This window comes from Nannobrachium achirus (genome assembly GCF_963921795.1).
Source record: "Nannobrachium achirus genome assembly, chromosome: 2".
In the NCBI taxonomy this organism is placed as follows: domain Eukaryota; kingdom Metazoa; phylum Chordata; class Actinopteri; order Myctophiformes; family Myctophidae; genus Nannobrachium; species Nannobrachium achirus.
Genome location: NC_137811.1, coordinates 26,523,069 through 26,543,714, shown reverse-complemented (window position 1 = coordinate 26,543,714; position 20,646 = coordinate 26,523,069). Strand labels below are relative to the sequence as shown.

At 42.3% G+C, this 20,646-nt stretch overlaps 1 protein-coding gene across 1 annotated transcript in view; it reads left to right on the top strand.

Annotated features, from left to right (window-relative positions):
* cyb5r4 (cytochrome b5 reductase 4) overlaps positions 1–20,646 on the top strand; it is a 49,614-nt gene that overhangs the window by 11,491 nt on the left and 17,477 nt on the right. The window contains exons 4-11 of the mRNA XM_080738630.1: positions 2,809–2,893; positions 4,037–4,075; positions 6,347–6,458; positions 7,374–7,431; positions 10,043–10,136; positions 17,850–17,882; positions 18,386–18,508; positions 18,643–18,783. Of these exons, the coding sequence (XP_080594756.1) occupies positions 2,809–2,893; positions 4,037–4,075; positions 6,347–6,458; positions 7,374–7,431; positions 10,043–10,136; positions 17,850–17,882; positions 18,386–18,508; positions 18,643–18,783 (685 nt within the window). The remainder of the gene's footprint in view (positions 1–2,808; positions 2,894–4,036; positions 4,076–6,346; positions 6,459–7,373; positions 7,432–10,042; positions 10,137–17,849; positions 17,883–18,385; positions 18,509–18,642; positions 18,784–20,646) is intronic.

Here is a 20,646-nt window from a genome sequence, read left to right as displayed (position 1 = left end):
TGTAGTGTAGTGTGGGTGAGTCTACGTAAAGGTATTTTATATAAAATGTTTTTTGGAGCGGTGAAAGCGCTCCCAATAGACAGGTATGTCTGTGGGTGGGTGGGTGGCTGGCTATGTGGGTGGGTGGCTGGCTATGTCTGTAGCCTGGCAATACCTTGAGTGGCCACACACAACACACAAGTTAAAGGAGGGGCGCTGTTGTGCAGGCACACACACACACACACATACACACACACACACACGCACGCACGCACGCACGCACACAGTATAGCTGCTCAGATTCACCGCTCCACTTCGAACCGAGGTTTGATTTTTTATATATAAAAAGGAAAATAAATTAATTGAAACTAAAACAAAAGCAACAAATTAACAATATAACTAAAAAAGAAATATAATTAGATTACATTTTTTTCCATCATATGTATTGAATACATTACGAACGGCAGGCTGCGTGCACACATTGCATGCGCGTGCACGTGCACGTGACGTCATGAAAATAGAGTACCTCTACTTCAAAAATCCACATCACACAACTGGTTTTACTGTCCTTTCATCTCCTACCAGTTTCCCCCCAGGAGGGTGTATTCATAACATTGCAGGCATGAATGTGAATGACCTTGTACAAAGGTACAAAGGCAGAGCAACATGTCACAGCCCATGCTGCTGAAGCCAGGCTTGTCACCCCCTCTGTGACTTCAGGTTGCTTCCTCCATCTGGTCGCACATAGAATCTGCCAAGATGCAGGACTAATCGATTTTAAAACTCATTTGTCACTGCTGCTATTGGCAAACACTGTGTGAAATTACGTGTTTACATTGTGTGTGTGTGTGGGTGAGTTGTTTGTGTGTTGATCATATTTACTGCTGGCTGTGCAACAGCTTATTGTGAGTTTGACCCATGGAAGAAGAGCCTTGGCCTCTCCTTCAATCAACTGCATCAACTGCCTCCAGCTTTTCCAAAACACTGCAGCTAGGGATCAGATCAAATCAAATCAAACTTTGTATATAGCACATTTAAAAATTACAGTGTCGACCAAGGTGCTGTACAACAGGAAAAAAAAAAAAAAAAACAGTTCAACGAGAAACAATACAACCAAATACAAACAAATAAACAAATAAAAGAAAATGAGCAAGTTAAAACTTAAGCTCAGCTGTGGTTAAAAGCCAAATTAAAAAAGTGAGTCTTGAGGAGGGACTTACCAGTAAGACTCCCTAATCGGGAGATAAGCGACCGTAGATGGACTGGGCAGACCTGGACATGAAGGGTCTAGGGGCAGCCACGGCGAAAGCACGATCGCCCCTAGTTATAAGTCGGGCGGTAGCCGTAGGTCATAGTAATGAAATGTCAACTGACCCTCTAACCCAGTTAGAGCCTTACGGTTCTTATGAGAACCAGAAAATATGACCAATTGATCATATTAGCCCCGTTCTGGCCTCTCTCTGCACTCGTTACTTGTGCCATTAAGAACTGCTTTTAAAATATTAGTGTTTGTTTTTAAGGCACGAAACCGCCTGGCACCAGCCTATATTTCTGATCTTGTGTCCCCTATTGCATCCCTACCCGCAACCTTAGATGGGCACACTTGTCGAATCAACTTCCTCTGGAAGTTAGACAGGCTTACTCTCTGAGCACTTTTAAAAGACACTTCTATACTGTAGAATGGCTTTTAATAGAGGATAGGATAGGACATGTGTATTCTTTATTTTATTTTATGTGTTTTTCCCTTTAGACTGAGAGTTTTTTTTCCACTTTGGCTGCAAACCTTGCCCAGAAACATTCATGGCCATTATCTGAGCAATGTTTGTCCTTCTTTAATAAGCATGCTCAATCCCACTCCCACGCAGGCAGGCAGGCAGGCAGGCATAGTCAGACAGACAGACAGACAGACAGACAGACAGACAGACAGACAGACAGACAGACACAGACACAGACACAGACACAGACACAGACACAGACACAGACACACACACACACACACACACACACACACACACACACACACACACACACACAACTGAATTGTTTGTATCTCACATTGTATCTCACATAATAAATAGCCAGTCTCCTGCATACAGACTCACACTGACACGCAGGCAGGCAGGCAGGCAGGCTTTGTTATCTCACTTGTTTATGTTTTCTTCTCCTCACCTGCACACAGCATTGTGGGAAAGCATCTGTGTCGTTTTAGATTTTTGCATTGGCTATTTTTTTTTTAAACTTTTTCCCCCCGTAAAATCTTGAAAAATTTTGAATAATTTAGAATCACAACATATTGTGAGAACTATTGATTTGGTAAGGCATTCGTTGAAAGGTCTTGTAGATCTCCTATTTTCACTATATTTTTAAATAATAGTCATCAATCGTAATGGAGGTTTAATGGTTATTGATATGAAAGCCCTGCAGCCATTGACACTAAGGGTTGCCCACCTGCCGGCAGGTAAATAAAACTTTCGGGCTGGTGAAGTTTGCTTTCAGGTTGCCCGACTGGGCAAGGGCTTGTTTGAGAGGGGACGCAACCGTCTAAAATGTATAAACACAACACAAGATATCTGTCTAAAGAAACATATCTATAGGTATTTGGATAAAAATTTAGGTATGGATTTTTATATCGCACAGCCCCAAAAAGTAAAGAAGTGTTATAATGGACGCTTTACTTTTCAGTTAAGTGGGCATGACCTTTGGGCAAGTAGAACATGACCTGTACTTGCCCAACGGGCAAGTGCCTCTGAAACCTATAGCGTCAGCCCCTTTGCCCTGGTAACTGCGTTCAGATAGATGATGGTTGTCCATATCCACGGCTCTCCTCAGGTGCATCGCTGGGTGAACTATGAGTCCATGCTGAAGGAGTGTTTGGTTGGAAGGATGGCCGTTAAGACCAGCTCTGCAATGAAAGGTACACACCTACACACACACACACACACACACACACACACACACACACACACACACACACACACACACACACACACACACACACACACACACACACACACACACACACACACACACACACACACACACACACACGCACGATGCGATGCGATGTGTTGCGATGCAGGAGTGTGGTCTAGCCAACACCAACTAAGGACTCCTGAATCACTGCCCTCCACACTCTCCTATCTAGCACCAGGGTCTTGAGGTGTGAATCTAATCTAATCTAAGCTGTCGCACCGCAGTGTGTCTACGTAGTGGTGCACTTCTTGCCTTTCCTAGTTTTTCCCTGTCTTGGCGCCCATTATAGTGTCAGTTTGCTTATAGTTCTGGGTGCCTGATGCAGTGCCCTGCCAGCCTCATCCTTCTCTCTCTCTGACACTAGCGGACCACATTTCACATGGTCCGTCCATGTGACACCTAGTGCCATTAGTAGCATTCTTGTGTAGACTCCCTCCAGGGCTCTTAACTTGTTGTGCTGTGAGTGTCCATGTCTCAGCCCCATACAGCAGTACTCACTCCACTGTAGCTACGAGCTGCTGCCTCTTGAGGTGTTCTCCCATGTCTGATATCCACACTCTCCTCATTCCACACACATCTTTCTTGGCACTCGGGTGGCGCAGAATCCACCGTGTGTGTTCCGCATCCGGCTTTGTCAAGCACACACACACACACACACACACACACACACACACACACACACACACACACACACACACACACACACACACACACACACACACACACACACACACACACACACACACACACACAATTGGCCCGTGTTCGGGGGAAGAAAGCTGGGCAGGGAGGGAGACATTTGTCACTACAGGCTGGGGGCACCTGTCAGCAGGGTGTTTTTTTTGCGTAGGACGGAGGCTCTACGCATCCTCTTGGTGGGGGCTCCTCACTGGCAGGTGAGATGTATCCATTAGGATATACAACAGCAGTGGCAACACACAGAAATGTATGTGGATTGGAATTAATCGTCATAACTATATTGGGGAGAGAATGTGGTAAATTAAAAAAAGAAAAGAAAAAGGGAAAGTGTATTCAAGTGACTTGAATTTGCCAAGTAATCGTCAGTCACCTTTTCTTTCCACAGCTCCGGCACTGAAGAAGGAAGGCAGCACTAACTTGAACGGTATTAATTCTCAGCATTCTTTCATTGAGAGTCTTACAATGGTTCTTTTCAAAAAACATTTTTTAATCCATCCGGGAAGTACAACGACCTTAACTTGAGTAAAAGTACAGATATCTTACAGATATTTCACTATTGTAAAATCTTAGAAAATAAAAAGAAAATATCTTTATTGAAAGGTATCTGGTGTTAAAATGTCTTTTTCAATGTACAAAGAAACAAAACAGCCAGAAATGTTGTCTACTTTTACTACTGTACATCTCAGTACTTTCAAAACGATGTAGTGTTCAATCTTGTAGCCGGGTAGCAACAGATGAGTTTTGAGTGCGGTCTGTTCATCATGTCATCTCTCCATGTAGCAACTATTTTGAGAATATGATGTCCATTACATGGACTATAATTACATTTCCATCTGCAGTGCACTGTCTATCTTCCATCTTCATCCACTTGAAGGTTTTACACAGTATGTTTCTTTCATCCTAAATAGCGGTCTGGTCTGAAAGATGGTAGAGCTCCTCTCATTAGCTGAGTGCTCAGGCCTCAGACATAACCAAGATTCAAAAACCTTTTCTACGAACATGTAAACACTTCACCTTGCAAGTCCGTCTCCAATATTTTTCTCACAAAGACGCGTCCATGCCAGGGATCCGTGCATAGAACACCCTGAAATATCTACTTCCTATTTTCTGTGCACTATAATGGACTGCCACAGACATTATCCTATGTGCATCAAAATGCATGAATGCAGTATAAAGCAGTTATAGCCAGTTATACGTTATATAATGCACACAATATGTCCATTGTTGCATCCTATCAGACCTAGCACACAACGGTCAAACTGTTAACGGTGAACATTTGTTCATTTTTGTTGTAACAGTCTTGTGGCCCCTGACTTAAAGGAGCTATAGTCAACTTTTTCATTGTAGGGCCGACACTTTGTTTACATCCTTATCTATAGACTAGAATGTAAACAAAGTGTCGGTCTGACAATGGCCAAAATTATTATTTTATCATTATTTTATGCTTTTTGTGGTCATTTTTGAATAGAAACACATACTGTATATGAAGCTTATTTTTTTATAAAATATTTTCGAAACATTATTTTTATTTTAGCATCCGTTTTTCAAGAAAAAGTTGACTATAGCTCCTTTAAAGTCCTTTTACAATTGCGGCCCCCTGCCTAATCTAGTTGAATACCCCTGTTTTATATTATGCTTTATCTACTTGAATGGCAGCAGTCATGTTGTCATGGTTAGTGTCATCAAAATAATGGGTGCGTTCGGAAATGCGCACTCAACGCACTGGTGTGCCATGTTGTCGTTCGTTTATTCGGTGCACTTGGTGCGTTGTCGTTCGGAAATCCAGTGCGCGGCGCACCGGTGTGTTGAGTGCACGCACTGGACGACCCTACTCAGTTTGACGGTGTGGTGCGTCAGTGCGGTGTTTTGATTGGTTGCAGTGTCTCGAGCGCTTCTCAGCTGTGAACAATATATAACTCTGTGAACAATGGAGGAATTGATTACAAAATACACCATTTGCGGTTCGATAGGTCCTTTTGTGGCTTATTGTTACACAAGCATCAACGTGTGAACTAGCAGCAGGTAGGCCAATGTTATGAAATAAATTACCTTTCAATAGCAATGTTACGTTAGCAACTGCTGCTCTTCAGAAAGTTTTCCTTCTGATAAAGCTCACCGCTGCCCCTTAACTGGTCGTTCGTAAATAAGCCACACTGAATGCACTCTACTAGTCACCGCCCACTGCACTCACTACACTGAACACACACCCGGTGCGGATTTCCGAACGCACCCTATATCTGGAATTCATTGCCTGATAGGTTGCATTCACTACCTTCACTACCCTGCCTTCATAGAACAATGTACAATTAAAACAGACCAAAAGCCAAGCTTTTGATGCCACAAATAATACCAATAAATAAATAAATACATAAATACATACATAAATAAAATACACCATTAAAATGAAAGCTCAAGGACACTACTTTTAGCCTGCCCAGGTAACAGATTTTTACCTTGCTAAAAGCAGCTAGGTTACCCATGTCTTCATATCCTTGAGATTTTAATAGCTTTCATTTAATGGTTCATGATTTTTTTCAGTTTTACAGCCAAATTAAATAAATAACATTGTTATAAAGGAAGGTTTTTTACTCCTTTTATTAGAAACGTGGGTCCACAGTATGTCAGTGGTGCTCTGACGTGATCAGGGATCAGGTTCCGGCTTCACACGTCTCTTGTCTCACTCTTCTTGGGACAGGTCTTGCTCCACCTGCACCACCCGCGGGCCCTGCTACTCTCTCCCCCTCCTCCTCCATCATGCTACAGCCACCCTCTGCAGCCCCCGCACCAGCCAAAGACACTCGTCCCAGGTAGACGGACACGTACAGTTCAATTCAAAAGTGCCTATATTTATTGGGAGGTGAATGTAAACGTGAGAAAACGTGAGAATGCAAACATGAAACGACAAACCCATTAAATAATCAAGACTAAGAAACGTATGTACTATTAAAAGGGAATAAGGCGATGTGTAAACAGAGCTGTGGCACATTGTTAGACAAACTAGCAGTTATACTGTATGTAACCGGGCTCGAAATTGCGACCAAATGCACCTGAATTTTAATCTGTGAAACATAAAACATTTATTTTGGTGGGTGCTCCTAAATCTTTTCAGGTGCTCATTCATTTTTTAACTCATTTAGGCCTAAGTCCGATTTGAAAAAAGCCTTTAAGACCTACAGTATGTCCGATTTGAAAATGACCCACTGTTTTTCTGGAAAACGTATTACTCAGCCTCTGTAGCAGTTACAAACAAAATTCCAAAACTATTTGATAGCTTACACCTTTGGCTTTAATAGAAAATGTAATACACAAAAATGTGTTCCCGGCCTGAGGGGTAAAAGCACAAAATGTGTACCAGTCCATAATGGATTGGTAGCACCAGTACAGTGCTTTGAGTCATAGTTTGGCTCATATGGATATGAAGCATCAGCTGACGGCAATACAACGCTAATGTTACCGCTGCCTAATTAATACAACTTTTGCCAGAAACAGACATCAACTATGAGTGATTGACTATTGTAATTGATATAGAGCCACCTTCCTCACAATATGGGATAACTTAGAGCCACTTCCTCGCAGAGCCACTTCCTCGCGGTGGGATAATATGTTTCTTTTTGGACCGCAATTCTTATGAGACGATTCTACGATTCTCGCTGTTCATTCTACTCCAACTGTACAGATGAAACTTGGTCTCCTGCGTCTACTAATGTCCTGTTTCCTTCAAGGTATGACTGGTTCCAAACAGATGTGGCTGTTAATGTCGTCATCTATACCAAACGGAAGGTAACCTCTATCAAAACTGTAATCTTGTACCTAACCCATTGCAGTCAAGAGAACTGCATACTCACTCACTACCAATGTCTACTGCAGACTGCAGACTCACTACCAGACTCCTCCATAGCACGTAGCACTTGACCTAGCCTTGATGATCTTGCAGGCTTATGCAAACGCTACAATATAATTTAGATAGCATCTTATGTAGAGTAGACAAGATGGCAGGTCATATGTAGAGTAGACCCAGCATCCTATAGTGTGTGTGTATAGTTTCAATGTACAGTTTATTGCTTTTTCGATAACATACTGTTTAGACCAGGGGTGCCCAAAAGGTAGATCAGGCTTTGCAGGTAGACCACATGTCCCTAAAATATATATAATTAAAATATAAACAAAAGTATTCATAAATAAAACCCCTCTTTTTCATAATCTGTCACTTGAATTAAGGTGACTTGATTGATTGACATCAAGAAGTGCCTGTCAGCTCCCTTCATGGCTTGTCATGTAGGCAAACCTTCCAATGCAATGCTTTGTTTTCAAGAGTCAGTAGCATTATAAGGAACCTGAAAACCTACCACTCCCATACAGAATGGGACCAAGACCTTTTTCCCCCACTATTTCCCATTCCATGTGTGTTTGTCTATGTAACGCCGGTACCGTTATTCCAAAGCCCCCTCAGGTAAAAATGTTGTGGGTGGGTAGATCATGTTGAGCTGGTCGTTTTAACCCATTTAGGCCTGAACACATTATTACGCAATATTTTATGCTTTAAATATTAAAAAAATAGCAGATATACAAGCTCACAACGCAGCACCGAGTGCCGCGCTGCGAGCTTGTAGATCTGCTATTTTTGAAAAATCTTGAACATTTGTGCAAATCTTTGAATATTTTGACCCGAAGTGTCTTCTAATGTTTCTGTCTGTGGTTCTCAAAATGTTTCATGCCAAGGACCCCCAAAACTACATGTATTTGGCCACGGACCCCCATCTCAAAATATGTTGTTCCAGGGACCCCCCCCCCCCATCTCAATATATATTCAAAGATTTAATTCTAGGCCTAAATGGGTATATAGCTCTCAATTCAAAAAAGGTGTGGGCACCCCTGGTTCTTGGTTTACCTATGATCTTAGATAACTATTTTTATGCATTTCTATACTTTGTTGACCAGAGTTGATCCCCCCGTCCACCCATTTATTTCTCTCTAGTCTCTACACCTAATATCGTTGCCCGAAAATAGCCCCTTTTCCTGTACAAGCTCACATGTTGTACATTTAGTGTTTTGTGTTGATGACATGTTATTATTGTGATATTGTTTTATGCTATATTGATGAATGGAATGCATAGGATCACAATGGAAACAAGTACCAGAGGCCTTTTTGTGTTTATCCTTTTAGTCTTAATGTCTGACTGTACCTTGTGCTGTTACTATACATTTCTAATTGTTACTATGAAAAGTTCCACCGGTTGTCCGTCAGTCACGTCACGTCACGTCACGTCACGCCACACTTTTGGCCCTACTCTTATCTCCGGCACCGTTTCCCCTATCCATGCCAAACTTTGCACACACACTCCTTGGCTGTCAAACCACAACCTCCACCATTTCTCACATGCCCCTCTTCTTGCGCCACCATCAGGCCGATTTTTGCAAAACACATTTTTGGACACTGCTCCTACAAATTTTGTCCTAAAATCACACAAAGCGGTACACGGTATCTCTAAAGTCATGTCATCTACATGGATCATTTCCCATATTCCCCCCTGATTGACTACGATTGCCTTCTAAAGTGTGTGTATGCGATGTGGCGGTCGCTTATCTCCCGATTAGGGAGTCTTACCGGTTAAAGTATTCAATTACTCAATCTATCAAAAACAAAGCGTTGGAAATGTGACACACTGTGAGCTTGTAGATCGGCTATTTTTGCTGAATGTTTTGCCACAGAAAAGGGAGGCTAGGTTTCTGGTTAGAATTCAACAAACTTGACCAGTGACGGCCATCACCTCATATAGCCCATTTTCCACTGGCCCAACTCCACACCACTCCACACCACACCGCCCACTTGTGCCAGGTTTTCCACTACAAGGACCTGGGTAGAGTGGTGTGAAAGTGGTACTAAACAGGGTACCAAAAAGTATCCACTCTAGAGTAGGTCTGAGCTAGGCCAAACAGGGCCAAACACTTCATAATGACTGATCATCACTCACTGACTTTTCATTTAGACCACCAGGATATAGTTGTAATACATGATAATAGATTCTATTGTGTTATAACCACTATTATAATATAGTATTGTGTATTTTAATTATCAGAGTAATACATTAATACTTTATAATGTATTATAATCACAGTTATAATCCATTACAGTGCATTATAATTAGGATAGTTGTAATACAAATTTATATTGTATTATAATCACAGTTAAAAGGGTCAATTTGTTTCTTACCGATTGGGGTACTTTTTTGTAATGGAAAATGTAGATGTTTTTATGTGGTGCGGTGTGGTGTGGTGTAGTGTGGTGTGGTGTGGTGCTAAAACTGCAGTCAAAAAGGGGCTTATAGCTTATAGCTTTATAGATTTGGAACATTCCATGAAATGTCACCCATCCCTGTATTTCTCCTGTTAGATCCCCAGCTCTGGCTGTACCATTGTTGACCTCGATGGGGGGGTATTACGAGTGGAGGTGCTGCTGGGGAAAATGTCCTACATGCTGCATTTACGTGAGTAGAGATTCTGATTTAATTCTCTTATTTTTTATCTGAGTCCAATTCTACAAATGTCTTCTAAATCGGTTTTCTAAAACAGTTTTCTGAAAAAGGTATGTTGAAACTTTTTCATGTCAAGGACCCCCAAAATTATTTGTATTCTATTTGGTCACGGACCAATCGATTTCAAGCAGACAGGAAAGACGGGTCTGCGATTTTCTCCGATGGGTTTCTAGATTGGCAATTTTCGAACACAAACGACAAGTGACCACAAGTAAAAGAAATAGAAAAAACTGAGAAAGGAAAAATCTGAAGCCTAAAGTAAAAAATGAAGACCATTCTGACATGGGCCGCCGGCGTGGTGGTCCGGGCACCCTAGGCTGCAATGCAGGCCTGACAGTGTGTCGCGGGTTCGAATCCTGTTCCCGATGATGACCTTTGCTGCGTGTCACTCCCCATCTCTCTCCCCATTTCCTGTCAGTCAATCAATGAAGGCAGAAAAGCCCAAAAATTAATCTTGGGAAAAAAAAGTCCAATCTTTCACACACTCAGGGTTCACCCCTGGGTAATGAAGAGAGAGAGGGGTAGTGAGGGGGGACTCTACTCAGAAATTCTGATTTCTGCCCTGAAATAACACCATTGGATAAAGTGTGTATAATATCACATATTTACAAGGGCTGGCCGTCAACTAAAGACAGTAGACATTCTTAGTTGATTAGTACTCATGGACAAATAAAAAAATAAATAGACATACACATGAACCTGTAGAATCTAAAGGTCATCTAAAGTTTTGATGATTTATTAAAGCGCACACCAGTGATCCAAGTTTAACGTGTTTCCTCTTTAGATGATTTATTAATGGACACAGCACTCAAAGATGAACACACATTTTAAATCGAAAAACACATGTTTTGGATTGATTTCACCAAGGGGACTGCCCCATAGGTCGAACTTCCGTTGGGTCGAACAGTGTCGGCAGGTTAGATAAGCACCCGCGAGTGTCGTCAGGTTAGATAATCACCCACGTCACGGTTACTGAGGTTAGGGTTAGGTTTAGGCATAGTTTTACTGAGGTTAAGGTTAGGTTTTGGTGGTCGGACCAAAGGGTGTTCGACCTAATGCCATGTTACAGTACCTTCACCAAAGCTCTATGAAACGAGGAGCGCCCACAAAATGTGTTTTGTGTGATGAGTGACTGATGAGGTACTGAGAGTTAATTACAGTTTAACTGAACTAATTGACTGTTCATCCAACGGAAGGCGATAAAGCCTCGCAATTATAATTTCTTTGAAACAAGGTTGATCTTTCACAGTGAATAACTGTATCAGTCTTAATGAACGAGGCATCACCAAATGAATAGTTTGATGTCGAATGCTCGCTGACGCATTTTAAGATTGCATATACTGTAGATATTTGTCACATTCCCGGTGTGTAAGGACCTTCTCAGGATATGTTTTATGCCCGCTGAGGCTTTGGTGTGTGTGTGTGTGTGATTCAAACCCCGAAGTTGGGCTGAGTGAAGGACAGTACTAATTAAATAAAGCAAAAAAGAGTGTAGGAGCGAGGAAAGGAATACCTACACACACACACACACACACACACACACACACACACACACACACACACACACACACACACACACACACACACACACACACACACACACACACACACAATAAATGTCCCTCTGTTGACCGCTGCTTTCTTCAAATTCATTCATTCATTTTCCTATGCAAACTTCTAATAAAGTCTTCAATGTTCATTCGTTCATGTCAACTCAACGTTTATTTGTATTCAAGCCCTGACGATTGTATCCACTAAGTGCTGTGACATTTGGATCAGACCTTGTATGACAAGACGACAATGATTCAAGTAAGGACTGGTTTTTCAAAAAAAAAAAAAGATAGATAGATAGATAGATAGTCATTAGAGAAACGAAAAGATGAGTGTTAAAATGTTTTCATTTACTTCTTTCTATCATTTTAGTGATTTTATCTATTTTGATTTGCATGCCCCCAGGCTGGGGAACCCTCGTTGTAAAAAAAAAAAACAAAGTTGTCCTTTAATGGAAAACATTACTCCCACACAGGCTGCACTGCTACAAGATTCAAATCGAGCAGTTTACCAATCTGGCATTTGGTTCAGAAGCCTGTAAACTATGCAATCTCTACCATCTCCTGTCGCTGATTCATGGACATTCTTGCCAGAGGCCATCAAAGTTTGTAGAGAACTCCTTAAGTGTGGCTGCAAAGCTGAGCCCCTCTGTTCGAGAAAATGTACAGTAGATGCCGTGTTACCTTGCACATTACTATGCCAATGTGCTGGTAATGGCAAAATGGCACACATGAATAGTTACTAAACTGGAATCACAAAAAAATGTAATGATCAATAAGAAAATAAATAAGAGGATAGAGTGCAAAATAAGCAAGAAAATGTAGAGTGCAAAATACATTTAGTTTTCTTCAGTACAGGACTTTAGGTGGCCATTTTGAATTTAGCCCAAAACTCTCTTCCTGATTATTTTGGGCACCCCATCTAGGATGTGCCAAATTATATGCTTTTTGCAGATTCTTATTGTGTCTTTTGAGTCAACTGTCAACAGTTTAGGTGGCCATTTTGAATGTTGTCCATAACTTACCTCCTGTTTAAGATTCTTTTTAGGCACCCCTTCTAGGATGTTTTAGGATGCCCCCAAGGGACATCTGTATCAAATGTCATGCTTTAAATCCGCTGCGTAACAATTTTTCACATACTATGCCCCCTTGGATGGAGCTTTCAGAAAAACTAATTTCACCCACTAAACGTGCCTCTAAACCTGTGATGTGGCAAAAAACAGATGATTCTGATCTCTGAAGAGAGACACAACACCTTCCTTATACTGTTGATTTCAGGCAAACGTTGCCTAAATAAAGTTGTCCTTATAGACCAAATTCACAGCCCGCCCACGCATGCGCACTCAGCAGATTTCTCAGCATCCCCCGGGTGCTGATGTCAATTTAGAAGGGGAAACTATAACAGAAATAGCTGGACGTAAGCCAACAAATCATTATTTCGAACGGTAAAGTAAATTATACCGCTTTGTCCCTTTTACTATCTTGTGTTCTTGATCATGCTAGCCGTATTTTATACATTACTATTCGGAAATTGCATTAAATTTGCGATTTCTGTGTTAACTCTATGGGATATTAGTAGTTTTTCCCCTACTACCATGACGTCAGCGCCAGGAAGTTGCGTAACGTGAATTCGGTCAATTGTGCAAGAGTAGACGGTGTGCGTGTGGGTCATTTTATTGTTTTCTGACATCTGATCCCTGCCTACTATGCACCTTTCTCTGAGCTGATCAGGTGTGCATAAGACCTTACATTTACCTGTTGACATCAGAAATCACAACAACACATAACCAATTGAGTCAAAGGTGGTCAATTACATATGAACCACGAAGCCGACACAAAAGGAGGCAACACCAGGTGGTGTCAATGATTATGTAAATGAATGTATGAAGAGTGACACAGCATGCAATAATGTAGAGCCTATTATCCCATGATGAATGTGGAAACCATCACAATACACACTCCACCATCAGGCTGGCAGGTGTGAAGCAATAATGAGGCGTAGAGACACAGAGAGCCTGGGGAAAACTAACTGGAAACTGCAATATCGTAAAAACGGAGACAATGTTTATTTCTATATTTAGACCAGAGGTCTTCAACATTTGTATAAGGCCAAGGAAAAATAGCCGATATATGTAGATCTGCCATTTTTGGCTTAAGTTCTCCTCAGAATAGGGATGCTAGGGTTCAAGTGGTTAATGTAAAACATAAAAGATTTGGTTTTCTGCCCGACAGCGACAAAGTTTTCTTCAAACTTTCTCTTGAATACGTTGACCAACCTAGGGGGTTTCAATGTAGCTTTGCAACTTCTTTGAGAAACTCTGAATTCTGTACGTAGATCGAACTCAATCTCAATTCTGTGATAGTTCTTATTGTGTACTGTCTGTCTGGCTATTGTCTGTCTGGGACAACTCAAAATCAAAATAATACCAGGCGCAGAGAATTGCACCTCATAGTGAGGAAAGGAATTGAATATCCCCATCTATCTATAAATGCGACAAATCTCTGTCTGTCTGTCTGTTTGTTTGTTTGTAATCCGCGTATCTCGAGAACCGTTCGTCCCACCGGCTTCAGATTCGGCACGCGCGTTCCCCGCCGCGGCGCGGAGTGCAGTGCCGGGTCTCGACCCGACCCGACGCGCGGTTTTCCCGAACCGGCGCGAAACGTTCGGAATCTCCTTATGCGGGGTTGATTGTTGACATCAGGCTGTTTCTGAGGAAATCGGCGAAAGCTCTGACTCATTGTGACATCACTTCATAAAAGGCTCTGACATCACGTACGCCACATGAGTCAACAAAAAATCTCTGTGAGTGTGTATGTATGTAGGTAATCCGCGTATCTCGAGAACCGTTCGTCCCACGGGCACGAGCGTTCTCCATATATGGGCATAAAATGAATGCCCCCATATGAGAACCGTTCGTCCCACGGGCACGCGCGTTCTCCATATATGGGCATAAAAAGAATCACAAAGATCTCCATATACGGGCATAAAGGGACACAGACAGACACACAGACAGACGGATACAGAGATCTCCATAAATGGGCATAAAATGGACGCAAATGGCATATATGGGCATAAAATTAATCACGTACGCCACATGAGTCAACAAAAAATCTCTGAGTGTGTATGTATGTAGGTAATCCGCGTATCTCGAGAACCGTTCGTCCCACGGGCACGCGCGTTCTCCATATATGGGCATAAAATGAATGCCCCCATATGAGAACCGTTCGTCCCACGGGCACGCGCGTTCTCCATATATGGGCATAAAATGAATGCCCCCATATATGGGCATAAAATGGATAAAGGGACACAGACAGACAGATTCAGAGATCTCCATATATGGGCGTGAAATGGACGCAAATAGACAGATATCTCCATATATGGGCATATATGGGCATAAAATGGACCCAGAACTATATGGACGCAAATGGCATATATGGGCATAAAATTTACGCAGAATCACAAAGATCTCCATATACGGGCATAAAGGGACACAGACAGACACACAGACAGACGGATACAGAGATCTCCATAAATGGGCATAAAATGGACGCAAATGGCATATATGGGCATAAAATTTACGCAGAATCACAAAGATCTCCATATACGGGCATAAAGGGACACAGACAGACAGATTCAGAGATCTCCATATATGGGCGTGAAATGGACGCAAATAGACAGATATCTCCATATATGGGCATATATGGGCATAAAATGGACCCAGAACTATATCTGCAGTGATCTCCATATATGGACATAAAATGGACGCTGACAGACAGACAGATAACAGATATCTCCATATATGGGCATAAATGGACACAGGCAAACAGATGGTCAAAACGGGTCCTATGACAACAGGTATAATGGGGTTTGCATTAAAGGGCGGGGCATTCATTCCCTATTTACATTGTTCCGAGTTGGCCAGGTCGCCGACTAGACGCTGGGCCGCCCGAGCTTCTAGTATACAGAATAACAGAATACAGGAACATTGGCAGAGCATCAACTATGTGGGATAAATGTCCCTCTGTTAACCGCTGCTGTCTTCCCATTCATTCATTCATTCATTCATTGAATGAATGAATGTCAACTCATGTCAACTCTTTTATTTGTATTCAAGCCCTGATAACTCAAAGGGCTAAGTCAATTTCAATTTGATTACAACAAACAAGTTGCAAATGTCAAGTTATGAATAAAATGCTGTTTCCCTTTGTATTCACTAACTTTCACGAATTGTATTCTTACTTTTACTCATTGACCCGACGCGCGGTTTTCCCGAACCGGCGCGAAACGTTCGGAATCTCCTTATGCGGGGTTGATTGTTGACATCAGGCTGTTTCTGAGGAAATCGGCGAAAGCTCTGACTCATTGTGACATCACTTCATAAAAGGCTCTGACATCACGTACGCCACATGAGTCAACAAAAAATCTCTGTGAGTGTGTATGTATGTAGGTAATCCGCGTATCTCGAGAACCGTTCGTCCCACGGGCACGAGCGTTCTCCATATATGGGCATAAAATGAATGCCCCCATATGAGAACCGTTCGTCCCACGGGCACGCGCGTTCTCCATATATGGGCATAAAAAGAATCACAAAGATCTCCATATACGGGCATAAAGGGACACAGACAGACACACAGACAGACGGATACAGAGATCTCCATAAATGGGCATAAAATGGACGCAAATGGCATATATGGGCATAAAATTAATCACGTACGCCACATGAGTCAACAAAAAATCTCTGAGTGTGTATGTATGTAGGTAATCCGCGTATCTCGAGAACCGTTCGTCCCACGGGCACGCGCGTTCTCCATATATGGGCATAAAATGAATGCCCCCATATGAGAACCGTTCGTCCCACGGGCACGCGCGTTCTCCATATATGGGCATAAAATGAATGCTCCCATACAGTATATGGGCATAAAATGGATAAAGGGACACAGACAGACAGATTCAGAGATCTCCATATATGGGCGTGAAATGGACGCAAATAGACAGATATCTCCATATATGGGCATATATGGGCATAAAATGGACCCAGAACTATATGGACGCAAATGGCATATATGGGCATAAAATTTACGCAGAATCACAAAGATCTCCATATACGGGCATAAAGGGACACAGACAGACACACAGACAGACGGATACAGAGATCTCCATAAATGGGCATAAAATGGACGCAAATGGCATATATGGGCATAAAATTTACGCAGAATCACAAAGATCTCCATATACGGGCATAAAGGGACACAGACAGACAGATTCAGAGATCTCCATATATGGGCGTGAAATGGACGCAAATAGACAGATATCTCCATATATGGGCATATATGGGCATAAAATGGACCCAGAACTATATCTGCAGTGATCTCCATATATGGACATAAAATGGACGCTGACAGACAGACAGATAACAGATATCTCCATATATGGGCATAAATGGACACAGGCAAACAGATGGTCAAAACGGGTCCTATGACAACAGGTATAATGGGGTTTGCATTAAAGGGCGGGGCATTCATCCCTATTTACATTGTTCCGAGTTGGCCAGGTCGCCGACTAGACGCTGGGCCGCCCGAGCTTCTAGTATACAGAATAACAGAATACAGGAACATTGGCAGAGCATCAACTATGTGGGATAAATGTCCCTCTGTTAACCGCTGCTGTCTTCCCATTCATTCATTCATTCATTCATTGAATGAATGAATGTCAACTCATGTCAACTCTTTTATTTGTATTCAAGCCCTGATAACTCAAAGGGCTAAGTCAATTTCAATTTGATTACAACAAACAAGTTGCAAATGTCAAGTTATGAATAAAATGCTGTTTCCCTTTGTATTCACTAACTTTCACGAATTGTATTCTTACTTTTACTCATTTTATTGTCACTTATTGTCACTGGTGGTGACAATAAAATGAGGGAAAGAATTTCAGGGAGGCCACAAAGGCCACGGCCGTCGTTGCCCCTCAGACCAGACCCACACTGGTGGGTCTGGTTTGGGAACTCAGTCTACACTGTAAAAAAAGCTCAGTGTTCTGGGTGTGTTTATTCATACAGTAACTACTAGGAACTCAGTCACTGTTCATAATGTCTCTATGATGCATCTTTTACAGGTCTAGCTGAAGAGGTAGAAGACAGCGTGGCAGGTAAGGTTGAGATTCTAATTCATATACCGATTGTCTTTGCACCAGTGTTAATTTCATCGACTAAAGATTTTCACTGACGAAAACTAAATAAAAACTAAGCTACTATGACTAAAACTAAGACTACATGTATTGACAATTTTGGCAACAAATAAAAAAACAAACTATAATGTCAAGGAGGAACTAGTGGAGAAGAGATCCGGTAGAACTAAAAGACAAGTCATTGTAGATCAATAGCAGATCTACAAGCTCACAACGCGTCGCACTGCGACGTGTTGTGAGCTTGTAGATTGGCATGCAACCACGCGTAAAGTGTGTAAGATTAGCCATTACGACACCATCAAGGCCCGCCAAAATAAATCTTTGTGTATATAAACTAGACTAAAACTAAAAACACTTCAGATTTCAGAATAAACTGACTAAAACTAAATCTATATTTGCTGTCAAAATCAACACTACTTTACACAGTGGCATTGCTCTTCTCTGTTTGCCTTTGCTTGAGACAGTCCACACAGCGTCTGCCGTGGGGAAGATCCAGGTCAGCGTACGTAAACTGGCCAAAGGGAAATGGCCGGATCTGGGTCAGACGCTGGAGTCACACAACACCATTTCTCGTCAGAAAGATAGAGGTAAGAGCGAAGTGCTCTTCCTCCACCACTCTCTGAAATCCTGATTTATTCAGACACATTGTTTGGAGTTACATAACGGTAAAAAAAAGAAAGAAAAACTATTTTCACATCATTGTTTTTGCTCTTTCATCCAGCACTCCATTATCGAGACTGCAAGTTGGTCTCAAAGACGGAAGTCAACCACAACACACAGCTGTTCCAGCTTCAGCTCCCACATGGGACAGTCATGCATGTGCCTGTGGGGAAGCATGTCTACCTCAAAGCACTCATCCACGGTAAGGACTCCAGCACCACACACACACACACACACACACACACACACATACACACACACACACACACACACACACACACACACACACACACACACACATTCCTCCCAGCAGACAGCATTCTTGATAGTCGGGGGCGTTAGGGAGATGACATGGTAATTTCGTGCTAATTAGTCTAAAAGCGCCAAATTTTGCACAGATGTAGCCCAGGGTATGCTCTAATGATTTAGCTAGGGCGCCCGAGTCTGCGACATTCGGGGTCGCCACACCGGCCAAATCAAGTTGGGCTCTTTCAATACAGGAGGAAAATACCCAGAAAAACACTTTTTTTCCTGGGTATTTCAGTAGGATGTGAGGGGTCTAACTAGGGGTTTGTCATGATGCTGAATCCATTGCACGCATTTGTTTTGCACAAAAAACATTCCTTGGGTTATAAATGGCCCCAGAAAACGATGTTTAATGATGAAAAGTGATGAGTCATCACTTTTCAGAATTTTGTGGGTGTTTTCTGGAGCTGTGGCGACCCCGAAGGTCGCCGACTCGGGCGCCCTAGCTAAATCATTAGAGCATGCCCTGGGCTGCCTACATCTGTGCAAAATTTGGCGCTTTTAGACCTATTAGCACGAGAAAAAAAACCCTAAGGCCTCCGACTAACATGAATGCTCACCCATACATGCATCGTTTTCTGAGGCCATTTATAGCCCAAGGAATGTTTTTTGTGCAAAACAAATGCCTGCAATGGATTCAGCATCATGACAAACCCCTAGTTAGAACCCTCAGATCCTACTTAAATACCCAGATTAAATACCCAGATTCCTGTATAGAAAGTCAATGGGAGCCCAACTTGATCTGGCCGCTGTGGCGACACCGAAGGTCGCCGACTCGGGCGCCCTAGCTAAATCATTAGAGCATGCCCTGAGCTACATCTGTGCAAAGTTTGGCACTTTTAGACTGATTAGTGCGAAATATCCCTAACGCCCCGACTATGAGTCCAACAAAGGTCTTGTAAATTCTAACAGTTTTCTGAAAAACATATGCTATATATCAGTGGTTCCAACTTTGTCATGTCAAGGACCCCCAAAAAGATATGTGTTCGGCCGCGGACCCCCATCTCAATCTCACTTTTCTTTTATTCCGGGGACCCCCAGAAGCAAAGATTTTGGTTACAAATGTTGCCTCATGCTAGATGCTGAATAGATATGCCTCATGCTAGATGCGGAATAGATACACCATAAAAATGCTACTATACAGCATACGATTTGTGAAAGTGACAAACGGGCTTTGCAGTTATGTCAGGTCTGTTCATATGCTAATGGTGATGCGGATTTAGATCAATTGCTCCAGCCACCAAGGAGAAACATTCGGACCGACACTCAGACAGACAGACAGACAGACAGACAGACAGACAGACAGACAGACAGACATTTGGTCGTTTAATAGTTAGAAGTTAGATAGTTAGATTATAGTTCAGCTGGGTCAGTATCTAGTGATCTAATGAAGTCATTGTAGCATGTGTGACATTGTGTAGATTAGAAGACTTCAATGCTGTGTGTCTAATGTATGCACTTAGCCTACACCAGGGTTCCCCGATTAGTTTTCCCCAAGGGCCGAATCATGTCTAGGGTACCAAGCCGAGGGCCACAACATTGCAGGGGGCGAGGGTGGCGTTCCCGCTACTCCAGCGACAGTTCAGATATCGTCGTTGTTGGGTGAAAATCTTGCATGCATTCATCATTTTGTGTGCTTGTAGATCTGCTGTTTTCACTACTTTTGTGCGACGGCCTTGTATGATTTGGGAAAGAATGTACACATTTGGAGATACGGGATTTCCACCCGACAACGATATACAATGACAACGATATACTA